Raw genomic sequence first — 19,063 nt, forward strand, 5'->3', positions numbered from 1 at the left:
TGCATTATCATAGACTTGTATGGGAATGTAAAACCTGACGCAAACCAAAGCCTATCAATACAACGCCAAAGGAGATTGCTTATTTGGGGACAGGATTATAGCAGGACCCATAGTGGCACCTTTATTTGCAATGATTTCTGAACAAAAATTGTATTTATTCATATGAAAGTGACTCTGTGAGGTCTTGAAATGCATACCAACTTCTATTGCAGTATGTCCATAATTTCTCCCTATCTCTGGTAGTGGGACCATAGTCCCTTATACTTGAAGCATGCTTGCAGTCTTTGGCTATCCTTTGCTGCAGGTCTGCAGTCCTTAAAAGCTTTTTATAGCATTACACTCATTAAATTTCATATGTGGTCCTTTGAGGATGTCAGGCGCTGTACTGTAGACCACCATTATTAAGTTGGCCACCAATGGTCCAAGATTTCCCCAAAACTAAGAGCTCTCCATCCTGAATTCCTGGATAAAAAGGCCTAGAAAGGTTGACATGGCTCAAAAGGGTTAAAACCGCTAAACAGCGCTAAGTCCCAGGTTTGATTCCCAGCCAGGACATTATCTGCATGGAGTTTGCAGGTTCTCCCTGTGTCTGTGTGGGTTTCCTCTGGGTACTCCGGTTTCCTCCCACATCCCAAAAACATGCAGTGAGGTTAATTGGCTTCTCCCTAAAAAATTGACCTTACACTACATTGACATATGACTATGGTAGGAACTTTGGATTGTGAGCTCCTTTGAGGGACAGTTAGTGACATGACTATGGAGTTTGTACAGCGCTGCGTAATATGATGGCGCTATATAAATACTGTGTAATAATAATGAAAAGGGCTGCCAAGATCATCAGACGTTTCCACCCCTATAGAATAGAGGTTAGATCTGCTTTAGGCTTTAGCTATACATTTCCTATTATCAGCTTAGTCCATTCCTTGATATTGTAACCTCAACCCATACCAAGTCCCAGCTTCCTTTCATTCAGCCAGACACAATAAGCGTTTCGTGAAATCACCATCGTGCGTTCGCCAGTCATAACATTCTATCAGTGCAAACATTGCTTCTTCTGCATTCTGTAGTATCTTCTATAGCGATTTCTGATAATATACTGTGAGCTTCCCCTCCAGGAATTCTGTGATTTCATTGTGAAAATATCTCACATTTCTACTATTATCTGAAGGAAAAGAGTGAGCTCACCATGTTGTGCCAATGTTTTTGTAATCAACAAAAATGTGAAACACTTTGATAAGCTACAACGTGAAGCCGGGAGATCGTTTGTAGTAAATAATTAGGAGAAGAGTACAAACACAACAGATGAGGGTAAAATGTCTCTGAGATAGTCAGGCTCCACTTACTAACAACAAACAAATGTTTTAGAATAAAAGAAATATTTTATGGGGGGGAAGGAGAGAAATTGGGAGCGGTAATGGGGACTACAAGGGCTCCTAATAATGTTTGCACTGCGAAAAATGTTTCACATTTTTATTTTACAAAAAAAAGAGGTTCAAGGAAATGTGGAAATTCAAAAACTGATAGAGAATGCCAATTGTTTCATAACAACATGATAAAAAAAACCTTTGTACAATACATTTTACCTCCATTGTTGATTCGGTGCAGATACACACCAAGGCTCATGTTGATACTTGTTGCTGCTACACACATTTTCTAGCACACTCGTCAAATCAAAGCATTTCAACATCTAAAGGTTAGAAAACAAGGTTTTTGTTGCTTGCATTTGCAAGTAAAACAGCAGCAAGGTATCTTTGTAAAGTGCACTGCCTAATCCACACTATGCAAGTCACCAATATATAACCAAAACATGAAACCCCGGGACAGGGGAAGTGATGACTTGATGGTTTGGTTACAATGGTCCCTTTTATGAGGAAAGGGGGTATATTAGGGAGCTGTGATCACATCAATGGTACACCTAAGCCAGAGGCCATATAATCCATGACAGCCAGGTTAACCCTTTCACCTATAAATGTGTTCTATTTGGGTATTATTTGTGTGTTTAAAATAGAGAAGGATAATGCAAGGTTGTTGGTTGCAAAATTTCAAAAACGGATGCATTCTTTTTTTTTTAACAGTTCCCAGCGCCCCTCCACAATCTGTCGCTGTGGTGACTGTCGGTACCAGCAACAGCACCAACATCAGCATCACATGGGAGCCGCCGCCTGTGGAGCACCAGAATGGGATCATCCAGGATTACCGGGTAAGTTTGGAGGTTAAGGTTTTTATATTGGGATTCCCCAACCATGGCAAGTACTAAGGGATTCTGGTTGTAAAAGGGGGGGTTGGCTCATGCCACTACCTTGCCGAAAGTAGACCCCCCCCCTCCTCGAGAAATGGTACTGTAATTATTATTATTATTAATAATAAGCAGGATTTATATAGCGCCAACATATTACGCAGAGCTGTACAATAAATAGGGGTTGCAAATCACAGACAGATACAGACAGTGGTACAGGAGGAGGAGAGGACCCTGTCCTGAAGAGCCTAGAGCTGCAGCATAGCAGTGTAGAGAATTCCAACCTTCTGGATCTTTTTTTGACCCTACTATGTAGAATAATTTATCACTCATTTGACTTTTTTCCTCCCCAGATCTGGGTTTTAGGAAATGAATCTCGGTACCACATAAACAAGACGGTGGATGGAACCATGCACAGCACTGTCATCCGAGGACTCGCTCCGGGAATTCTATATCGCGTTGAAGTGGCTGCAGCAACCAGTGCCGGTTTTGGGGTTAAAAGCCAGCCAATCACTATCCAGATAAGTAAGTGACAACTGATTGATCAAATTTATATTATAAGGATCCAAATATTAAAAGGATTGAATAAGAAAAGAACCCAATATGGAAATGTTTGTTCTTAGCCTAAAAGTATGGCAGTGACAGCCCTTTTCAAACTTATCCAGAGGAACCCTAAAATAAATTCAAAATCTTAGATAACCGCTTCTAGGGAGATAGGAACAATGCCTTTGTCCCAGTGGTGGTCACAATGTCACACTTACTAACTAAAAATTGGTGCCATGCCATTGGTTCTCCCAAGTTGCATTGGGCTTGGTATTATATGGATATCCTCCGATGGCAGGTCAGTCAGCCAAGGGCCCCTTGGCAACCTCTGGAGGGACCATAAACTGTACTAAACTGAAACAACTTTTAAGGCAGATATAGTTGCTAAAAAGACAAAAAATAAACTGTTCATTATAACAATAATAAATAAAAAACATGAAATTAATCTAATTCTTTACATTATCGCAACTCTTGACTGACGGGTTTTACACCAAAAGCTGCTTCCTCAGGAAATCTGGAGGGACCCTGGTTAGAAATAGCTGGTCTGTTACCTGCATGAGCATAGAATACAACGCAACCTCCTTAGAATTCTGCCAGTCCCCCTCACCATAATTTCCGTTTTCTCCAGAACCATCTTCGGATCACGTGCTGATCAACACCGGTGACTCCAGCCTAACAGAGCAGATCACCGATGTGGTAAAACAGCCGGCCTTTATCGCTGGTATCGGAGGGGCATGCTGGGTAATCCTGATGTGCTTCAGTGTCTGGATATACTGCCGCAGGAAGAAGAGGAAGGAGCTCAGCCATTACACAGGTCGGTGACATGACATGACCGAGCCACAAGGTCAGCGATGAGATATCAGGCCGATGGTCCTAATGCATTTCTCTGTTTTTTTTTTTTCAGCTTCCTTCGCCTACACCCCCGCAGGTAATTGTCCAAAAATTATTGTTGTGTGCATTGCTTATGTGTGCTTCATATTGAAGTGTATTAACCTAACCAATGAACTTCTAATATTTGCTTCCTTTTGGTCTGTTAAATCATAAAAAGTTAATGCTGCCAGAAATTTATCTTTGTAATATCAAAAAATATAATCAGCCCTCCCATATTATATTTTGTTTTTGGACTACAAAAAAATTCCCTTCTATGCAGATGTAATAAAAGGGGAGAGATGCTAGGGAATAGCATGAGAACTGGACAGGGCTGACACCATTTTGCACAATTTGAGTTTAGAAATGGCAGCTCTAAACAGAAGATTGGATGTCAATGCATTTCTAGCAGATTACAAAGCATTTTTCTCCATCTGTCTTCTACATGACTTATTATGGATAAATGAGCAAACATTATTATTCTTCATTATTTATATTGTACCGACATATTACGCAGCGTTGTACAAAGTCCATAGTCATATCACTAGCTGCCCCTCAAAGGAGCTCACAATCTAATGTCCCTACCATAGCAATATCATTAATGAAGAGATGCGCTGCAGTTTTTGTCTTATTTCAGTACTTTTATTCACTCCAATATCTCTCTTCTGCTTTCACAGTGTCATTTCCTCACACAGAGGGCTCCAGTCACATCACAGCCAGGTAAGAAATCCTCACAAATTTTCCCAAAATTCAGACAGAATAGCAGAGGCTAATAGAGAGCTGGATTTATTTTATTATTATTGAACAGGATTTATATCACCAACATATTACACAGCGCTGTACATTAAATAGGAGTTGCAAATCACAGACAGATACAGACAGTGACACAGGAGGAGGGGAGGACCCTACACAGAAGAGCTTACAATCTACCGTAAGAGGTGAGGGAAGTAGCACACAGTATGCCCCCACTACCTTACCCAGGTTCCCTTTTATGTAGAACCCCATCCTATATTGTGTGCTACATCCCCCACCTCCTAGATTGTAAGCTCTTCGGGGCAGGCTCCTCTCCTCCTCCTGTGTCACTGTCTGTATCTGTCTGTCATTTGCAATTCCTATTTATTATACAGAGCTACATAATATGTTGACTCTTTATAAATCCTGTATAATATTATGTACCTATCTCTAGACTGGGGCAGGATTGATAAATGCACCTCCACTAATTGCACCCTCAGGGCAAACATTTACAAGCTTCAGGAATGTGACCTTGCTGAAGTCAGGAAGTAGCCAAATTTACATATAACACATTGGAGTTGGGTCACGGGTTGCATGCAGTCCCTATAATCCAAGTCTGTTTTTCTTCAGGCCAGGCTTGTTGGCTACCAGTGCCTCTAATTACCCCTGGCTGGCAGATTCCTGGCCGGCCACCAACCTTCTGAGGAACGGCAAGCCAAAGGAGACAACAGTCAGCTGCTGCCCGGGAACCCACAACCCATCCGAGAGATACTACAATGGTAAGAGACCACATTCTGGCATGGGTACTGCTCATGGAAGGGGGGGGGGATTCTTATATATTATAATAAAATAACTTTTGAGATCTAAATATAGAATTTTGCATTCAAGCTACTAAAAAATATCTTTTTAAATAATAAAAGCCAACTGATCTGATTCCAAGAAGTTTCCCCATACAAGGAGCAGCTAAAATACTGGCCTGCCTGTGGTCACATCCAAAACCTAATGACCTATAACTATCTGTGATGAGCTAGGAGAGGCCTCGGGCTCCCGAAAATGAGACTTCTCTCATCCAAGATGGTTTATGGCATTTTTTGTATCATATTTTACGCCCTCCAGGAACTACTGAGAGAAGCAGAATTACAGCGCAGAGTATTCTTCTAACCCCAGAAATATCTCCGGGGAGAGGAAAATAAGATTGTGCTGAAAAACAAAATCAGCATCAAATAATAGAAAAACTGCCACAAGTGGAGCAATAAATATGAAGAATGTTCTGGGTGGCGGACATTGTGCATTGTTCCAAGCGACATTGTACATATTGTGATATGTTTTGGCCGCATATAGCGGTGGGTGCAGGGAAATGTAGGCAGGGTGACTCTACTGCTATAACATGAGTTTGGTTTCTGCAGATGCTGGAATCTCCAACTACATTGCTCAAACAGAGAAATTCGGTACGGGAGTCTCAGATGGACCCATATACAGCACCATTGACCCCACCGCCGATGACATGAGGACATTCAATGGAGCCTTCTCCCAGCACACAACACCCTACGCAACCACACCTGTTGTGCCCTATGGTGGGCCAAACCTTCATTCACCCGAGTCAGAGGACAATGCATGGAATGTCCAGGCTGGCACCTCCGGAATATTGTACGCGCAGCCTGATCGCAGCAAGACAGAAAACGGTACGAGTGTTGGAAAAATATATAAAGTGTACCAGTCATATATACCCAATAAGGGCCGCCATATTGTCAGCTCCCTACAAAGTAGTGGGAGAGGAGAGTTATAGAGGAAGGAGCAGAGTCCTCCAGCAGAGCAGAGTATTTCAGGAGAGGAGAGTTATAGAGGAAGGAGCAGAGTCCTGCAGAGTATTTCAGGAGAGGAGAGTTATAGAGGAAGGAGCAGAGTTCTCCAGCAGAGCAGAGTATTTCAGGAGAGGAGAGTCCTCTAGTAGTATTATATATTGCTGGAACATAAAGCTCTCATTATAAATTATAAAAAGCCTTTGTGTTTATTTTTCCAGCTTTGAAAAGCAATAAACAGAAGTCTGTGGGGAAACCAGTCAAAACGCCGTCTCTGAATTGGACAGAGATTCTGCCTCCGCCGCCTCCTGCCAACGAGCTGAACCAATTCCAAGATGAAGACTCGGACGTGGAAATGAAGTAAGCTCTTCTCTGGGCCTCATCTGTTCAGAGCGCAGAGCCAGGGAGCTCCTGGCAGCCATCTTTGTGTGTTTACAATGGCTCTCATGTGGCAAGCTGTTGTTTGTAAATTGTGGCTTCATTTGGTTAATATACAACAACAAATCCCCTCCAGGTGCTCCCAACAAAGCCACAAATTCTATAATCCTATTAGCAGAAGCCGTTTTGGTTAAGTGATTGTTCATTATGCTCTGGGAATTTGCATAAATCTCAGATTTCCTTAAAATATATTTTTCTATCAGTTCGGAAACAGAAGAGTGGTGCCCTCCATTACCAGAGCGGACGTATCTGATGGAGAACATTCCAGAAGATTGCCCTCCTCCCCCTCCCCGTGGTGAAGCCTCGTCCCCAGCTCAGTCCTATGGACAGCAGTCCACGGCTACCCTCACCCCCTCGCCGCGAGACGAGATGTACGATTCCGAGGAGATTCCACGACTGCAGCAGTTTGAACTTCCACCCCATCCCAGGTAGGGACCCAAAGCTGCTAGATGTATGAATTCAAATGTTAAAGAGGCTCTGTCCTAAGACCAATCATTTCCTCTCAAATCATCCCAGAGGATCACAGGCCAATTTACTGTATTTTATGCCTGGTATTGTCTTTGTGTAGACATCCAAAGCTCTTGGTTGCCGCCATCTTGGATATGACGTCAACTGTCATTTCTCTTTGCCGCTAGCCAGGCCACTGCATAAAAGGTTATAATTATAGCAATTAGAATCACAAGAAGAGGGCTAAATGACAAATAAGAGGCTGCCTTAGGTAATAGGCTCTTCCTGCAGGCATTAGATGCAAGAAATTACTTTTTTTAATTGATTTGCAGAAGCAAATGCTTGATTCTTCTGTGCCTTTTACTTAATTTTTAAGTTGATGTCGTCTTTATCAATAACTTGCAGGAGAATGCCATCTGGATCGGTACCAGTTCCAAGAGCCCCCAGTCCTCCCCTGACACTGTCCAATCCCGCTCTTCACACAGCGTTAGAGGGCGGAGAGACGCCACGGCACGGACACAGACGGAACCTCAGCCAAAATCCAAACTTCAGTGCAGAGAATATGGACCTGCCCAGCACAGGTGAGACAGTAAATCTAAGCCAGCAGCAAATGACCGCCTATTATATTGTATTACCATCACCGAATATTAAGGCTATCCGATATTCCCCAGTAAAATCCAAATTTATGAACCAATTTATCCGTCTTTACACAAAAGATCCTAAAAGGCGGTGTTCCCCCAATCAGAAGATTCATTTCATTGACTGCTTCAGGTCACCTCGCTCTTTACTTTATTAAAGTTCTATTTAATGTTTTGGGAGATTTGGGGAAATGTCACGTCCATCAATATTTAAATATCATCTGTCATGTGCTGTGATGGAATGAAAAGATGGTGTTTGTGCAATCATCAGCAGCCAATTAGACATAAATGTCCCCGGCATGGAGCAAAGGGGACCCAATTAGTATCGGTGCCTAGCATGGTAATATATAGAGTGGATAATTTGCCAATACTGGAGGAAGATGCATGCCACTATGACCTCGTATGCACATGTACCTTGCAGCTCATGCTCTGGCCTACACTCAACTAGTGAGGGATTTATCCCAAAATATATACCCCCGGGCTATGCCATATCTGCATTCCCATAATGTGAACTGTAAGGGCCTCTTCACATCTACATCTTGGGGGCCCATTGTAAATTGGGACACCCCCAAGATGCATTCACAACACATCAATACCCTAGTAATGTGCAAATAGGAGGAAGGGGGCACTGTACAGAGCTTTGATGACTAGTTCCAGCTACAACCTAGCAGAGTTCCTCTTTAATTCCGTGTTTATGTTCTGCTCACAGGAAAGCTGCAAGCAGGAGACAATCTCAGTACCCCACCTGGACAGAAATCCAAAGCCAAGAAGAAGTCAAAATCTGGCCACTATCGGAGGGAGCCGAAGCAAGGAGGTTGGTTCTGGGGGACACATACAATCTTTACTCTTTGGGATAAAACAGGGAACCAATCAGAAGGGCAATACTGGAATGGTTTTGTAAGGTACAAACTTCAGGGCCGTCATTTTTATCCTGAGCTGGCCTGGAACATGCATGGGCATACCAGGTGCTAGAACAGCCTAACATGCATTGGTATACCAGGTGCCAGTAGCACCTAACATGTATGGATGGGCATACCAAGGGCCCATGCTCCTCCTACTTTAGAAATTCTTTGAGTGCAGACTAAAGGATGAGAGCTCTGGAAGATGCACTAACATACAAAATCAGCTCAGCAATGTTGGGCAACACCCTACATCGACCCCACACTTCCTGTCCAGTAGGGGGCGGTTTACACAAGCCTCCAATAGGCCTCAATTTGAGAGACTGACCATGCAAATCGTTGTAATAGTTTTGTAGTTTGGTTGATACATTTATAACACGTATCCAAAGCTAAGAATACAAATGCACTGCAGCTTCTCAGAGGTGGCGGCTGCATTGGATTTTCTTTCTTTATTTTCCCCTTTATTCCTATAGGCTGACAACGCTCACTCATTATATTGCATCTTTTTAGTGTTGTCATCCAAGCACAGGAAGTGCCATTGTTTCAAGTTATGAATCATTGATAACAAGCAGATCATTCCATTAAACCAGATTCTATAAATCTCGTATTCCCCTGGCTGGTCTGGATCCTCCGACAGGTGAAACATTTCATTCCTTCACAGACCTGTCACAGCCTTTCCTCACCTCTTGGGAAAACAAATCATTAAAGCCGCCCCGTGTAACTGTATCCTCCATATTGTTACATCTGATAGTACCTGGCGACCGCGCACCTCCCAGAGGATTGAATTACCCAGAGTTATGGGAATTCGTGGAATTCAGAGAGGACAGGCGCTGTGTGTGAAATATGAAATGTAAGAAACAAGGTTTATAGCAGAGAGGTTTTTCTTTCTGAAAACTGAAATCTACGTAAACCCTGGATGATGACGGCTTGAGAAGCTTCTGCTGCTACGTCCATTGGTGCTCTGCAATGCAAAACATCAATGTACAATGTCCGAGGGTGACAACGCAGCTACTCTATAGATGAATGTGGTCACCCTAGGACAGGAAGTGCAATCTGGCCAGCACATTGACCAGTGGGGTCTATAAAGTTCTCAGCCTCGGTCCTATAACCTGCAAGCAATAGGAATCCCAGGATAGCAGACAGAACCATGATATCAATGCAACATGCAGCAATGTACATCACATGCACTGGTGGTGCTGCATTGCAATTATTACCAATGGTGCCCTAACGCACCTTCCCATCACACTGCAATGCCAATATTGCAATCCCCAAGACAATTCATTTCCCCCATTCATGGTTTTCTTTTCCCCCCACAGATCTCCCTCCTCCACCTGAGCCCCCTCCTGCCGATGAAAATCTGTGCTCCCCCCGCATGGAATGCACAACGTCATCGCTGGAAAGAGATTCGAGCATTACGTCCTCCATGGAGAGAAGAGGAGCCACCGGGCAGCAGAGAGCAGCTGCACCGCACCCCCTGCACCACAGAGAAGGTAACAGCACTGACCCCTTCATGCATGTTTGGTTCATATCTGCAGACAATCGCATTTCAGTGCATTCTGCTCCTATCAATGGGCAGTGTAGGGAGAGAACTTTACCCTCGCAGCACTGGGATTGTGGCTTCAGTTGTCCCTGGGGACACCTTTGGTGATTGGCCGGTGCAGTCACATGTCATCTGACCTTGGTCCAAGCTCTTTTCATGGAGAAAAGAAGACCCATCCTATTGGCTCCTGTAACCAAATCTCATCCCAAAAATCCAGTGGATAGTTATGATTGGACAGCTGTACATGGGGTTGCTATTCATGAATACAGTAATACCTATTGATCCTGCCAGGAAGGCAAAGAGCCCACAACGTCATGATTTCCCTGCCTGTGCTGCAGGTATATTGTTAACATTGCATCGGTCAACTACAAAACCCATCCCTCTAAGGTGGGGGAGGTGTCCTATAATCCAGTTATAGGGTGACAACGCACGTACAGAAGTTCAGCGCTGTTATTTTTGAATTGCAGATCAATGCATTGCTTCATAATGCAGCACACAGAGGGGAATGATTTGTGTTGCATGCTGCATTCTAGGTGCATTGGGGGCCATTCAGAATAATGAAGCTTTGTAATGCAAAAAACGATTGTAAATGCACCGGTGTAATCCGGAGGGGTTCTGTAGTCAGAAATAACAGCCAGCCATTAATCCCCTCCCTATATTCGGCCACATGTTAAGCCCTGATGGCTGCGTGTCACCGATTTTTGTTGCCCCGATTTTTTGCGTCCTGAGCATTTCCCATGTACTAAACAATCCTCCTCTGTTTTCAGATGAAGAGATCATTCCGTACTGTAAACCCAACTTCCTGTCCCGGAGTCAAATGTCCAGCAACTGCTCCACATCGGGAAGCAGCTCGTCCCGGGGGTCCGCAGGGTCCAGGGGTCACCCATCTGGAAGGAGCAAAACGGGAGAGCGGAAAGAGGTAAGGAGGCCCTGTGTGAGATGAAAGATTACCCAGATATGAGAGATTCCCCAGAAATGGGGCCGATGTGCAGATCGGATAACGTAAATTCATAAAACACAAATCTCTGAATATGAAACCACCTGCACAGAATGAGACAACATGGAGTCACCTGCTGGGTGGGTCACCGAGCACTCCATCATAACGCTCATCAGCTGACCATCAACAGCCCACAAATAACCCACACAAGGCCCAATGAATTGTTACAGCCAGTCGCTAATGCCCAGTGTAAGATTAGATCTGTACAATCCGATTGGACGATACAAGATTGCAGGTGTCAGTGTGACAATCACATCATGTTCAATACTCAGACCTAAAACAAGTTCATACAGGAGAGACAATTTACCAATTTGTTTTCAGGACAGACCTGATTTTTCTCTCCTGCAGTTCAGTAACCCCCCACAGGTCTTGTCCCGCCCCCAGCCTATGTGCTAATAGGAGGAAAAAGCAGGGATATGAACTCATTGGTCTACTGCTTCTCCAATCATAGGCTGAGGGAGGGACAAGACCTCGTCCTTGTCAGAACATAAGCATTGAGGTAGAATGGATCGTCTCCCGGTGCTGCTTCTCAACTTTCTAGTCTGTGCTTTGCTGTGGGCTAGAACCAAATGAAATTTAAAAAACAAAAATATTTTATTTAGCGTTTTTATACATAACGCTGTGTGTGTTACCCCGGAGATCATTTCCCTATACAAACATAGAAACCATTCTGCAATATCTCCATCCTGGCGCTCTGCAATTCCTCACAAAACATTGAAAATGAAAATAAAGAATTCCGGCTCAACAAACAAGCGTCGGCTCTGTGCAGACGTAGCCTGACAGTTGACCCCTGACCTCGGTGGGGGGTGGGGTCAGCTCGGCCGTGTCTCTGGGGGTCTCCAGTTTTAGGTTACATTTCTGCTCATTGTCGAAATGACTTCAGAATATGGAAATCATTGCATCAATGTACGGCAGAGATTTCACCACCCGGATATTATTATGGGGTAATGGTGGCGGGCCCGGCTCATCGTTAGGGAAGAGACCCAGATTATGGGAGACGGAAAAATCCCCTGCTGGGGTCAGACAGAGATCACTCAGAGGGGTAAATCCCCGGAAATAGAGGAACAGCAGCAGATCCTGAGATATGAAAATAATCTGCTGAACACAGCAACCAATCACAATGAACCAATCTCATGAAAATCTTCCAGCCAATCATAAAATTGATATATTGCTAAAATTATAGCTGAGATGGTCAATATAAGGCGCAGAAACTTTCAATAAATTGAGTTTTCTGCATCTCTGCCAATCTCTAAAAATTGGTTTATACCCAGAAGTGTCTTCCATCAGAGGTTTTAGGCTAATGAGGAGGGGAATGACAGATATGATGGTCCACTTGATCCCTTTTGCACATAAAACAGAGCCATTGAAAATTGTGGCCCAGAAGAAGAAGAGATTTACGTTTTTTTCTATGGGTGGAAAATTTCCTTTATTTCCTGTTATGATCACACAACAGGAAAATAAAGGAAAATCCCCCCTGACATTAAAGGTCCTGCACAGAGCCCCAACCTCAACCCTACTGAACACCTTTGGGATGAATTGGAATAGTGAGCCAGGTCTTCTCATCCAACATCAGTACCTGACCTCACCAATAAGTGGCAAAGTCCCACAGATACCCCCCCCAATCTCATGCCATGTCCCCTCAGAAGAATGGAGGTTTGCATAGCCACATATCCAAATTAATGGCCCATATGGGTGTCATTGTGGGGTGACCACAAACCTTGCTATATGGAGCAGGTTGGTGCCTAGTTATTGTACAGCTCTGTGTAATATGTTGGCGCTATATAAATCATCAGTTTACCAGACAACGCAGATCAATTCCTGCAACAAGTCTGTTGAAAATTGTCCTTTTTTATTTATCTGGGAGGTTGTAGGAGGAAATGTAGAGAAACGCAAAGCATAAGAACTTCATATTAATATTAAACAAGATTTATAAAGCGCCAACATATTATGCAGCGCTGTACAGGATGACACAGGAGTAGGAGGGGACCCTGACCCAAAGAGCTTACAATCTGGCAGATACTGCTAACTACGCCATTTCCCCAGCTCACCACTGACCGATTGATATTTGTGTCCGGGGAAATGTATATAAGTTATCTATGGAGCATTCTAATGCAGATTTAATCATTCATTATTATTTATATTGGCCCCTGCTGGGAGTCCAGGGGCCGATCTCCACTATCCTAGGCTTGGACTGGCCCTGTGTAACTCTATTCCCTTGGCTATTCTCAGACCTCCTTTGTAGCACTCAATAGAAGATCCGGTTTCCCCGGCTCGCTGCAGGACATTGTCTGTCTGCTCAGGTTTCTCACAAGAAGAATTCCCCCTTTTTCATCTTCATTAAAATCTCTGCAAATGAACTTCAAAAGCTGCGGAGAGCGGAGTCATCGCCAGCATCCAGGGCCGAGGGATCCTGAATTTCCGAAACTCGATCTCATGAAAACTGAACCTTCTCTCTTTCCCAGGAGAAAGAAAGATCCCCTTGTGGCCCTTGCTGGAGGTGACAACCCTGTGATGGATTTATCTGCGTCTCAGCCTATTGATCACGCCCAGGGAGGAATCTGCAGGAGTTGTGGGGTCACCTTACAGATTTCACCCTCCATTTATAAAAATATTACAAATTATAAACATTACTCCACCTTCCTGACCAAACAGAGTCATGGCCTCTCCATAGAACCGTCATTTCTTGTATTTGCACATCCAAGCAGCCATTGAAACCCTTTGAAGTGCCTGCGTGTGATTTTACATCCTTGCACCTGCAAACCCATTACTCCCCCCCTGTGCACCTGACCCCCTCCCCCCCAACGACCCAAACACAACTTCCTATGCAAACCTACAACATCCACCAAGATCGATATTGCTCCAAATCCAAATTTGCAGAATGGCAACTTTATATTATTTAGCATGGCTTGCAATGGGCAGGCGCTCCACCATGTTGGGATAAGCCCCCCTCCCTCAGCAAACACCTGACCCAGCCCCCTTTATTCCTTCCATTACTTATCTGACCAATCAGAGTCTCCATACTGACCTCCATACCTACAATGGGTCTATAAATGTCAGAACTGGACCGGGGAAAAATGAAACAAGGTGGTCCAGTCTGATTTACATTTTCTTTTAGATCACATGTATAGCCGTTTGCATGGTTGGTACCACATACCGTGGTCTACCGTACTACAATGTTGTCCCCACAACCGCAGCTCACACTGTATGGGGAGGTGTGTAGCCGCAGACCATATAGAGTCTCCATACTGACCCCTGTTCACCTCCAAAAATGCCTACAATGGGCATGTAGATGTCAGAACTGGACCATGGAGCAATGGAAGAAGGTGGCCCGGTATGATGATCACATGCATTGGTGGTTGGTGCCAGATACCAGAGGGCACCTTCAGAGGTCTTATGGTGGCACAAGGAGGACCCAATGTGCTCGATGATAACTTCGTTCACCATCTACAACATATTGTATCCAGTGCCTCGGATATGTGCCACAAAAACCTAAAACCATCTGCCTTACACTGTGCAGACCCTCCCTGTGCCACCATTACACCTCTGAGGGGGTCCTGTGGTATTCAGCAACCAACCAAATGCGATCATCAGACCGGGCCACCTTCTTCCATTGCTCAGTTTTGACATTGTAGGCATTTTTGGAGGTGACCAGGGTTCAGCATGGAGACTCTGATTGGTCTGCACCTATGTGGCCCCCAGCGAGCTGTGATGTGGGGACACCTTTGTATTATGGTTTTGCTTTTCTGCAATTTGCACCTACAAGTAGTTCTGCTTAGAACTTGGACATGGAGAGATTCCCTGCTCCTTCCTAATGCAAATCAATGAGCCATCACCAGTTGTCCTTCCTTGGACTAATATTGGGGGGTGCCAACCCCTACATACATGACTAAATGTTTTGGTGGTGCCCATCGTCCAGCCGGCACAGTTTTGCCCTCATCAGTTCCGCACATTTGTCCATTTTCCTGCATCCAACAAATCACCTCCAAGAACTGACTGCTCACTAACCCCCTAAACCCCTATCAGGGGCCACTGTAACCAGATCACCAATGTTGTCAGTGAATGCAATGTTTTGGCGGATGGGTGAATGTTCCGGATAATTACTAACATGTCTCTGTTCTCTGTGTTCCCTCCAGGAGAAAAGATGAAGAGGACGGAACGTTCTCCCCCGGATTTCATACGAAAGGACAAAAGTTCTTCAAAAGACACTTTAAAACTTTTTCCAGTATTTTCCACTCTGCTTATTTATGAAAATTTTTGGACTTTTTTTTCTTTTTGTTACGTGTAAATAATGTCGCCGGTCTGTGAACGCGGCCTTTCTAGAGATTGGGAAAAGCTGGACTATATTTATAAAGTACAAGAAACAAAGCTGTACATTCTTTATTCCTTTGGGGTTTTTGTTTTTTTTGCTGTTTTGAACGTGCCAAGTTTTCTAGCGATTATGACGTTTGCACTGCGGGTTGTACAGAACGACAAGAAACCAATAAAATGAAGAAAAAAAAGCACAAGGCTTCGCTGCATGCGGCCCCCCCTACAGAGTGATGGATGTACGTACGCTGGATGGAGAAGTCGGGGGTATTATGGCGGTGGACGCGGTCCGATACAGATTCTTGTGACCACATTGCAGCTTTTTCCAGGACTGCCCGTGATTGGAGCCTCGATTCCTAAATATGGACAGCAGTACGGGGGAGGGGCCTGTTTGGGTTTGGGGGGGGGGCTAAGGACCATCAGTGCGACACCTAAGTCTATCACAAGTGACAGCGTTCATCATGTGACTGCACTTGTGACAGATCCGGAACTAATTTTGTATGCTACAAATAAAGATTTTTGCTAAACAGTCTGACGCCGGTATCTGATGTGTGAATGTCGCCGTGAATGTGAAACCAGAAAAACCTATTTTTTCCTTACCACCACCTGTAGTCATTTAGGGAGATTCTCCTAAATTCCTGTCTCAAAAACAACAGGAAGTGAGGGGAGATTTCCCCTTTTAGATATATGCTACAAGACGAGGACGCGCTGGTCTGCCGATTGTGCCAACCCGGCCCCGGGTGCTGAATATCAACCAAGAAATCTGCACGGCTGAATTCTGGGAGTTACATTTTGCAATAAATTACACTGACACCAAAAAGCATGGAGGACTGAACCCCATTATTCCCCTCTCATTCAGGTGAATGTTGGATTCCCTGGTACTTTTGCTGGTAATAATTCACCCAGAGAAAACAAAAAAAAAAGGTGAATCCCTCCCAAAGGGGTCATGGGGTCAGAAACAAATAGAAACCAATTTAAACACCGGACAGGTGTCTCCATTTACCTGTGCAGCCCCCATTCCCTGCCAATATAATCGTCAGCAGCCAAGGAGAGCCGATCCACACAAATAATAACACCGATCAATGCCGATCCGGCAACCCTCATCATCACATGACCAACAATTATCAATATGTAACTGATAGAACAAAAATGTTTCATTGATCAGAAAGAAATGTTCAATCGATTAAAATGCTCTTTTATCATTTTCCGATCCAATCAGGTCAAATGATTTATTGGTGGTTACATTTTTACCAATAGAGATCAATTCATAATCAATGATTGGCATATTGGACACTTGGATTGCAAATGTGAGATTTATATGTTAGTGGAAATATTGATCATCAGAGCAGAACGTACGCTGGCCAACCCCAAACACCTGAGATATAGAAGTGAAATACGTACCTAGGAAAAAGGTAAGGAGGGAACCCGTAATGCCCACAGTACCTGGGCAAGGATGGCATCCCCGGCCTTCTGGGTAGAGCCCCTTAAAGGAAAGCTGAAGAAACCCAACAAGAATGTTGTCCAGTCCATTACAAGAGAGTCGTCTTATTCAGGACTTCACCTGCTCTGCCCGTCAGGGTGATGGGGAAGATGGGGCGAGGTATATTTACCTGGCCAATATAGGGCCTGTCCGGTGCCATGTTAGTGGAGCCCCTTTAGGCACTCACCTGTATGGGTAACAATGCGTCCCTCATCAATTCCCATTAAATTAATTCTGTTGTCCATGGTAAGAACTTGTTTTGCACCTGAGCATTAAACAATCGGCCATCATTCAGGTTTATACCAAGGTGACAAAGAATTCATCAGAATCCAAAAACTGCAGCCAATCCCACCGGAACCTAGACGGTGCCAGTGAATGTGTCTGGCCAATGGTGGGTACTTTACATGTACAAGAGGTGAATCTACAGCCATAAAAACCTTACGGGGCCCGGAAACACAAGGGGCCCGGTCTTAGTTACACAGCCATTCATACAGGTGGCATTTTCATATGGGTGGCATGTACAGGACGGCTGGTAAAATCCTCCTGGGTGCCCCCAATGTTTCCAGCACTTTGCTCGTTTTTTTATCCTGTACCCCCGGAAGAATCACCTCCTGGATGGATATTAGGACGGGGAGATGAATATTGACCAATGTGGCCCTGACCACCCATATAGTGGCAGAAGAGAACACAACCACTGTTCCTTCAAACCCCACAATGCATTGTTTCGGCATCAGTCACACGGCATGCCAGAGACTCCATGCCACCCCAATGCCATGGGCACCAGGTTATCGCTGGGGTCAGGCCGGTGTTTCAGCTTTCCTAGTTGGTGCACCGACTCCTGATAGGGCCAATCATTTATATTGGTGGGGCCCATGTAATATTACAGCCTGGCCTGTCCGTTGTTGCAAATCCTACACCACCTTCTAATACAGCAGCTGGCATAAGCCATGCCAGCTTTAGGTCACATGACAGGGAAGATGGCATCCTGCAGTTCTTTAAAATTAAGCAAAACCCTTCTGCAATGGGTTAATAAACCCTTAATACACTTTTCAGCAAGCAAATTGCTGTTTTGTGAATCCATTGCAAAGTTGTTTACATGAAGATCCTGCCAGTAACCGTACTTCCTGTTACAGGCTGACAACTCTTCTTTCCACCCAGCAGCATTGTCATTGGCTGTGGGGAGCCCGTACAATTGGCTGGCATGCTGCCTATCCGATATGCAGCCTATTAGCTGCACACATGGCAGGCTGACAACGCTGCAGCTAATTGAAAGCCATGGCTCAGTGTTGTCAGCCTACAACAGGAAGTGCTGCTACGGTCAGAATCTCTGGGAAAACTTTGGAACAGATTTACAAGTTAATGCTTGCTTAAAGAAAACTCTACAGCAAAAGATTTCAGGAGCCCCATAAGTGGCCCCCGGGCCGGCACACTATCCAGGCCGGTAAATGCAGCGATTCTTTAGGAACAATCTGCACATTCTGAGGGCCCCAGAGGACCCCAGAGCTCCATTATGAGGAGTCCCCGGCACAGCTGGATAATGTCAGCATTACGCTGTGTTTGACGCTATCAGTGACAGATCAGCGGTGGGGATACACAGACCCCACTCCAGGGCTCAAAGTGACTGACAGCTCCAAAATCTCCCAGAATCCTCTGCGGCCGGGGTTAGGGCCCATCCCTACAGGCTGTGTACAGAACAATGGAATATTCTCCACATCAATGGCTGGATGGCTTTGATCTCCCAGCACCTGCGCCTCCCAAACAGAAAATGAAAAACAATGGCGGCCCCAATGCTGGGAGAGGGGCCGAACCCGGAATATGAGGGGGACGGGGCGGGGGAAGGGAAACCGGGCAGAAGTTTTCTTTAGTTTGAGGAAAAGTTTATTTATTTTAGAAATATAATATTTGTAATGTTATTATTTTATTGTATTTATTATTTTAATTTCTTTGTTTAGAAAACATTTTATATATATTTCACCAATAATAAGAATAAAATAGTTTCATATTGGGGCAGGAAATGGTTTGCCGGGTTATGATTGCTGTCACCCCATTGGGGACGTCTCTGCACTTCCTGACCCAGTGACACAACAGAACGCAGGGTGAGACCACAACAGGGGCCACAGACAGAGCCGGAGCCACATTGTG

General features: G+C 44.5%; 1 protein-coding gene across 3 annotated transcripts in view; it reads left to right on the forward strand.

The window, feature by feature from the left end:
- Positions 1-15,972, forward strand: part of ROBO3 (roundabout guidance receptor 3) — a 91,260-nt gene extending 75,288 nt beyond the window's left edge. For all 3 annotated transcript variants that reach the window (XM_072425507.1, XM_072425505.1, XM_072425506.1), the window contains 14 exons: positions 2,076-2,200; positions 2,590-2,761; positions 3,408-3,593; positions 3,684-3,707; positions 4,324-4,366; positions 5,009-5,157; positions 5,785-6,060; positions 6,399-6,537; positions 6,819-7,043; positions 7,468-7,643; positions 8,410-8,514; positions 9,916-10,089; positions 10,907-11,058; positions 15,270-15,972. In XM_072425507.1, the coding sequence (XP_072281608.1) occupies positions 2,076-2,200; positions 2,590-2,761; positions 3,408-3,593; positions 3,684-3,707; positions 4,324-4,366; positions 5,009-5,157; positions 5,785-6,060; positions 6,399-6,537; positions 6,819-7,043; positions 7,468-7,643; positions 8,410-8,514; positions 9,916-10,089; positions 10,907-11,058; positions 15,270-15,281 (1,958 nt within the window). In that variant the 3' untranslated portion in view covers positions 15,282-15,972. The remainder of the gene's footprint in view (positions 1-2,075; positions 2,201-2,589; positions 2,762-3,407; positions 3,594-3,683; positions 3,708-4,323; positions 4,367-5,008; positions 5,158-5,784; positions 6,061-6,398; positions 6,538-6,818; positions 7,044-7,467; positions 7,644-8,409; positions 8,515-9,915; positions 10,090-10,906; positions 11,059-15,269) is intronic.
- Positions 15,973-19,063: the final 3,091 nt, after the last annotated feature.

The sequence above is a fragment of the Pyxicephalus adspersus genome, chromosome 11 (assembly GCF_032062135.1).
Source record: "Pyxicephalus adspersus chromosome 11, UCB_Pads_2.0, whole genome shotgun sequence".
Taxonomy (NCBI): Eukaryota; Metazoa; Chordata; class Amphibia; order Anura; family Pyxicephalidae; genus Pyxicephalus; species Pyxicephalus adspersus.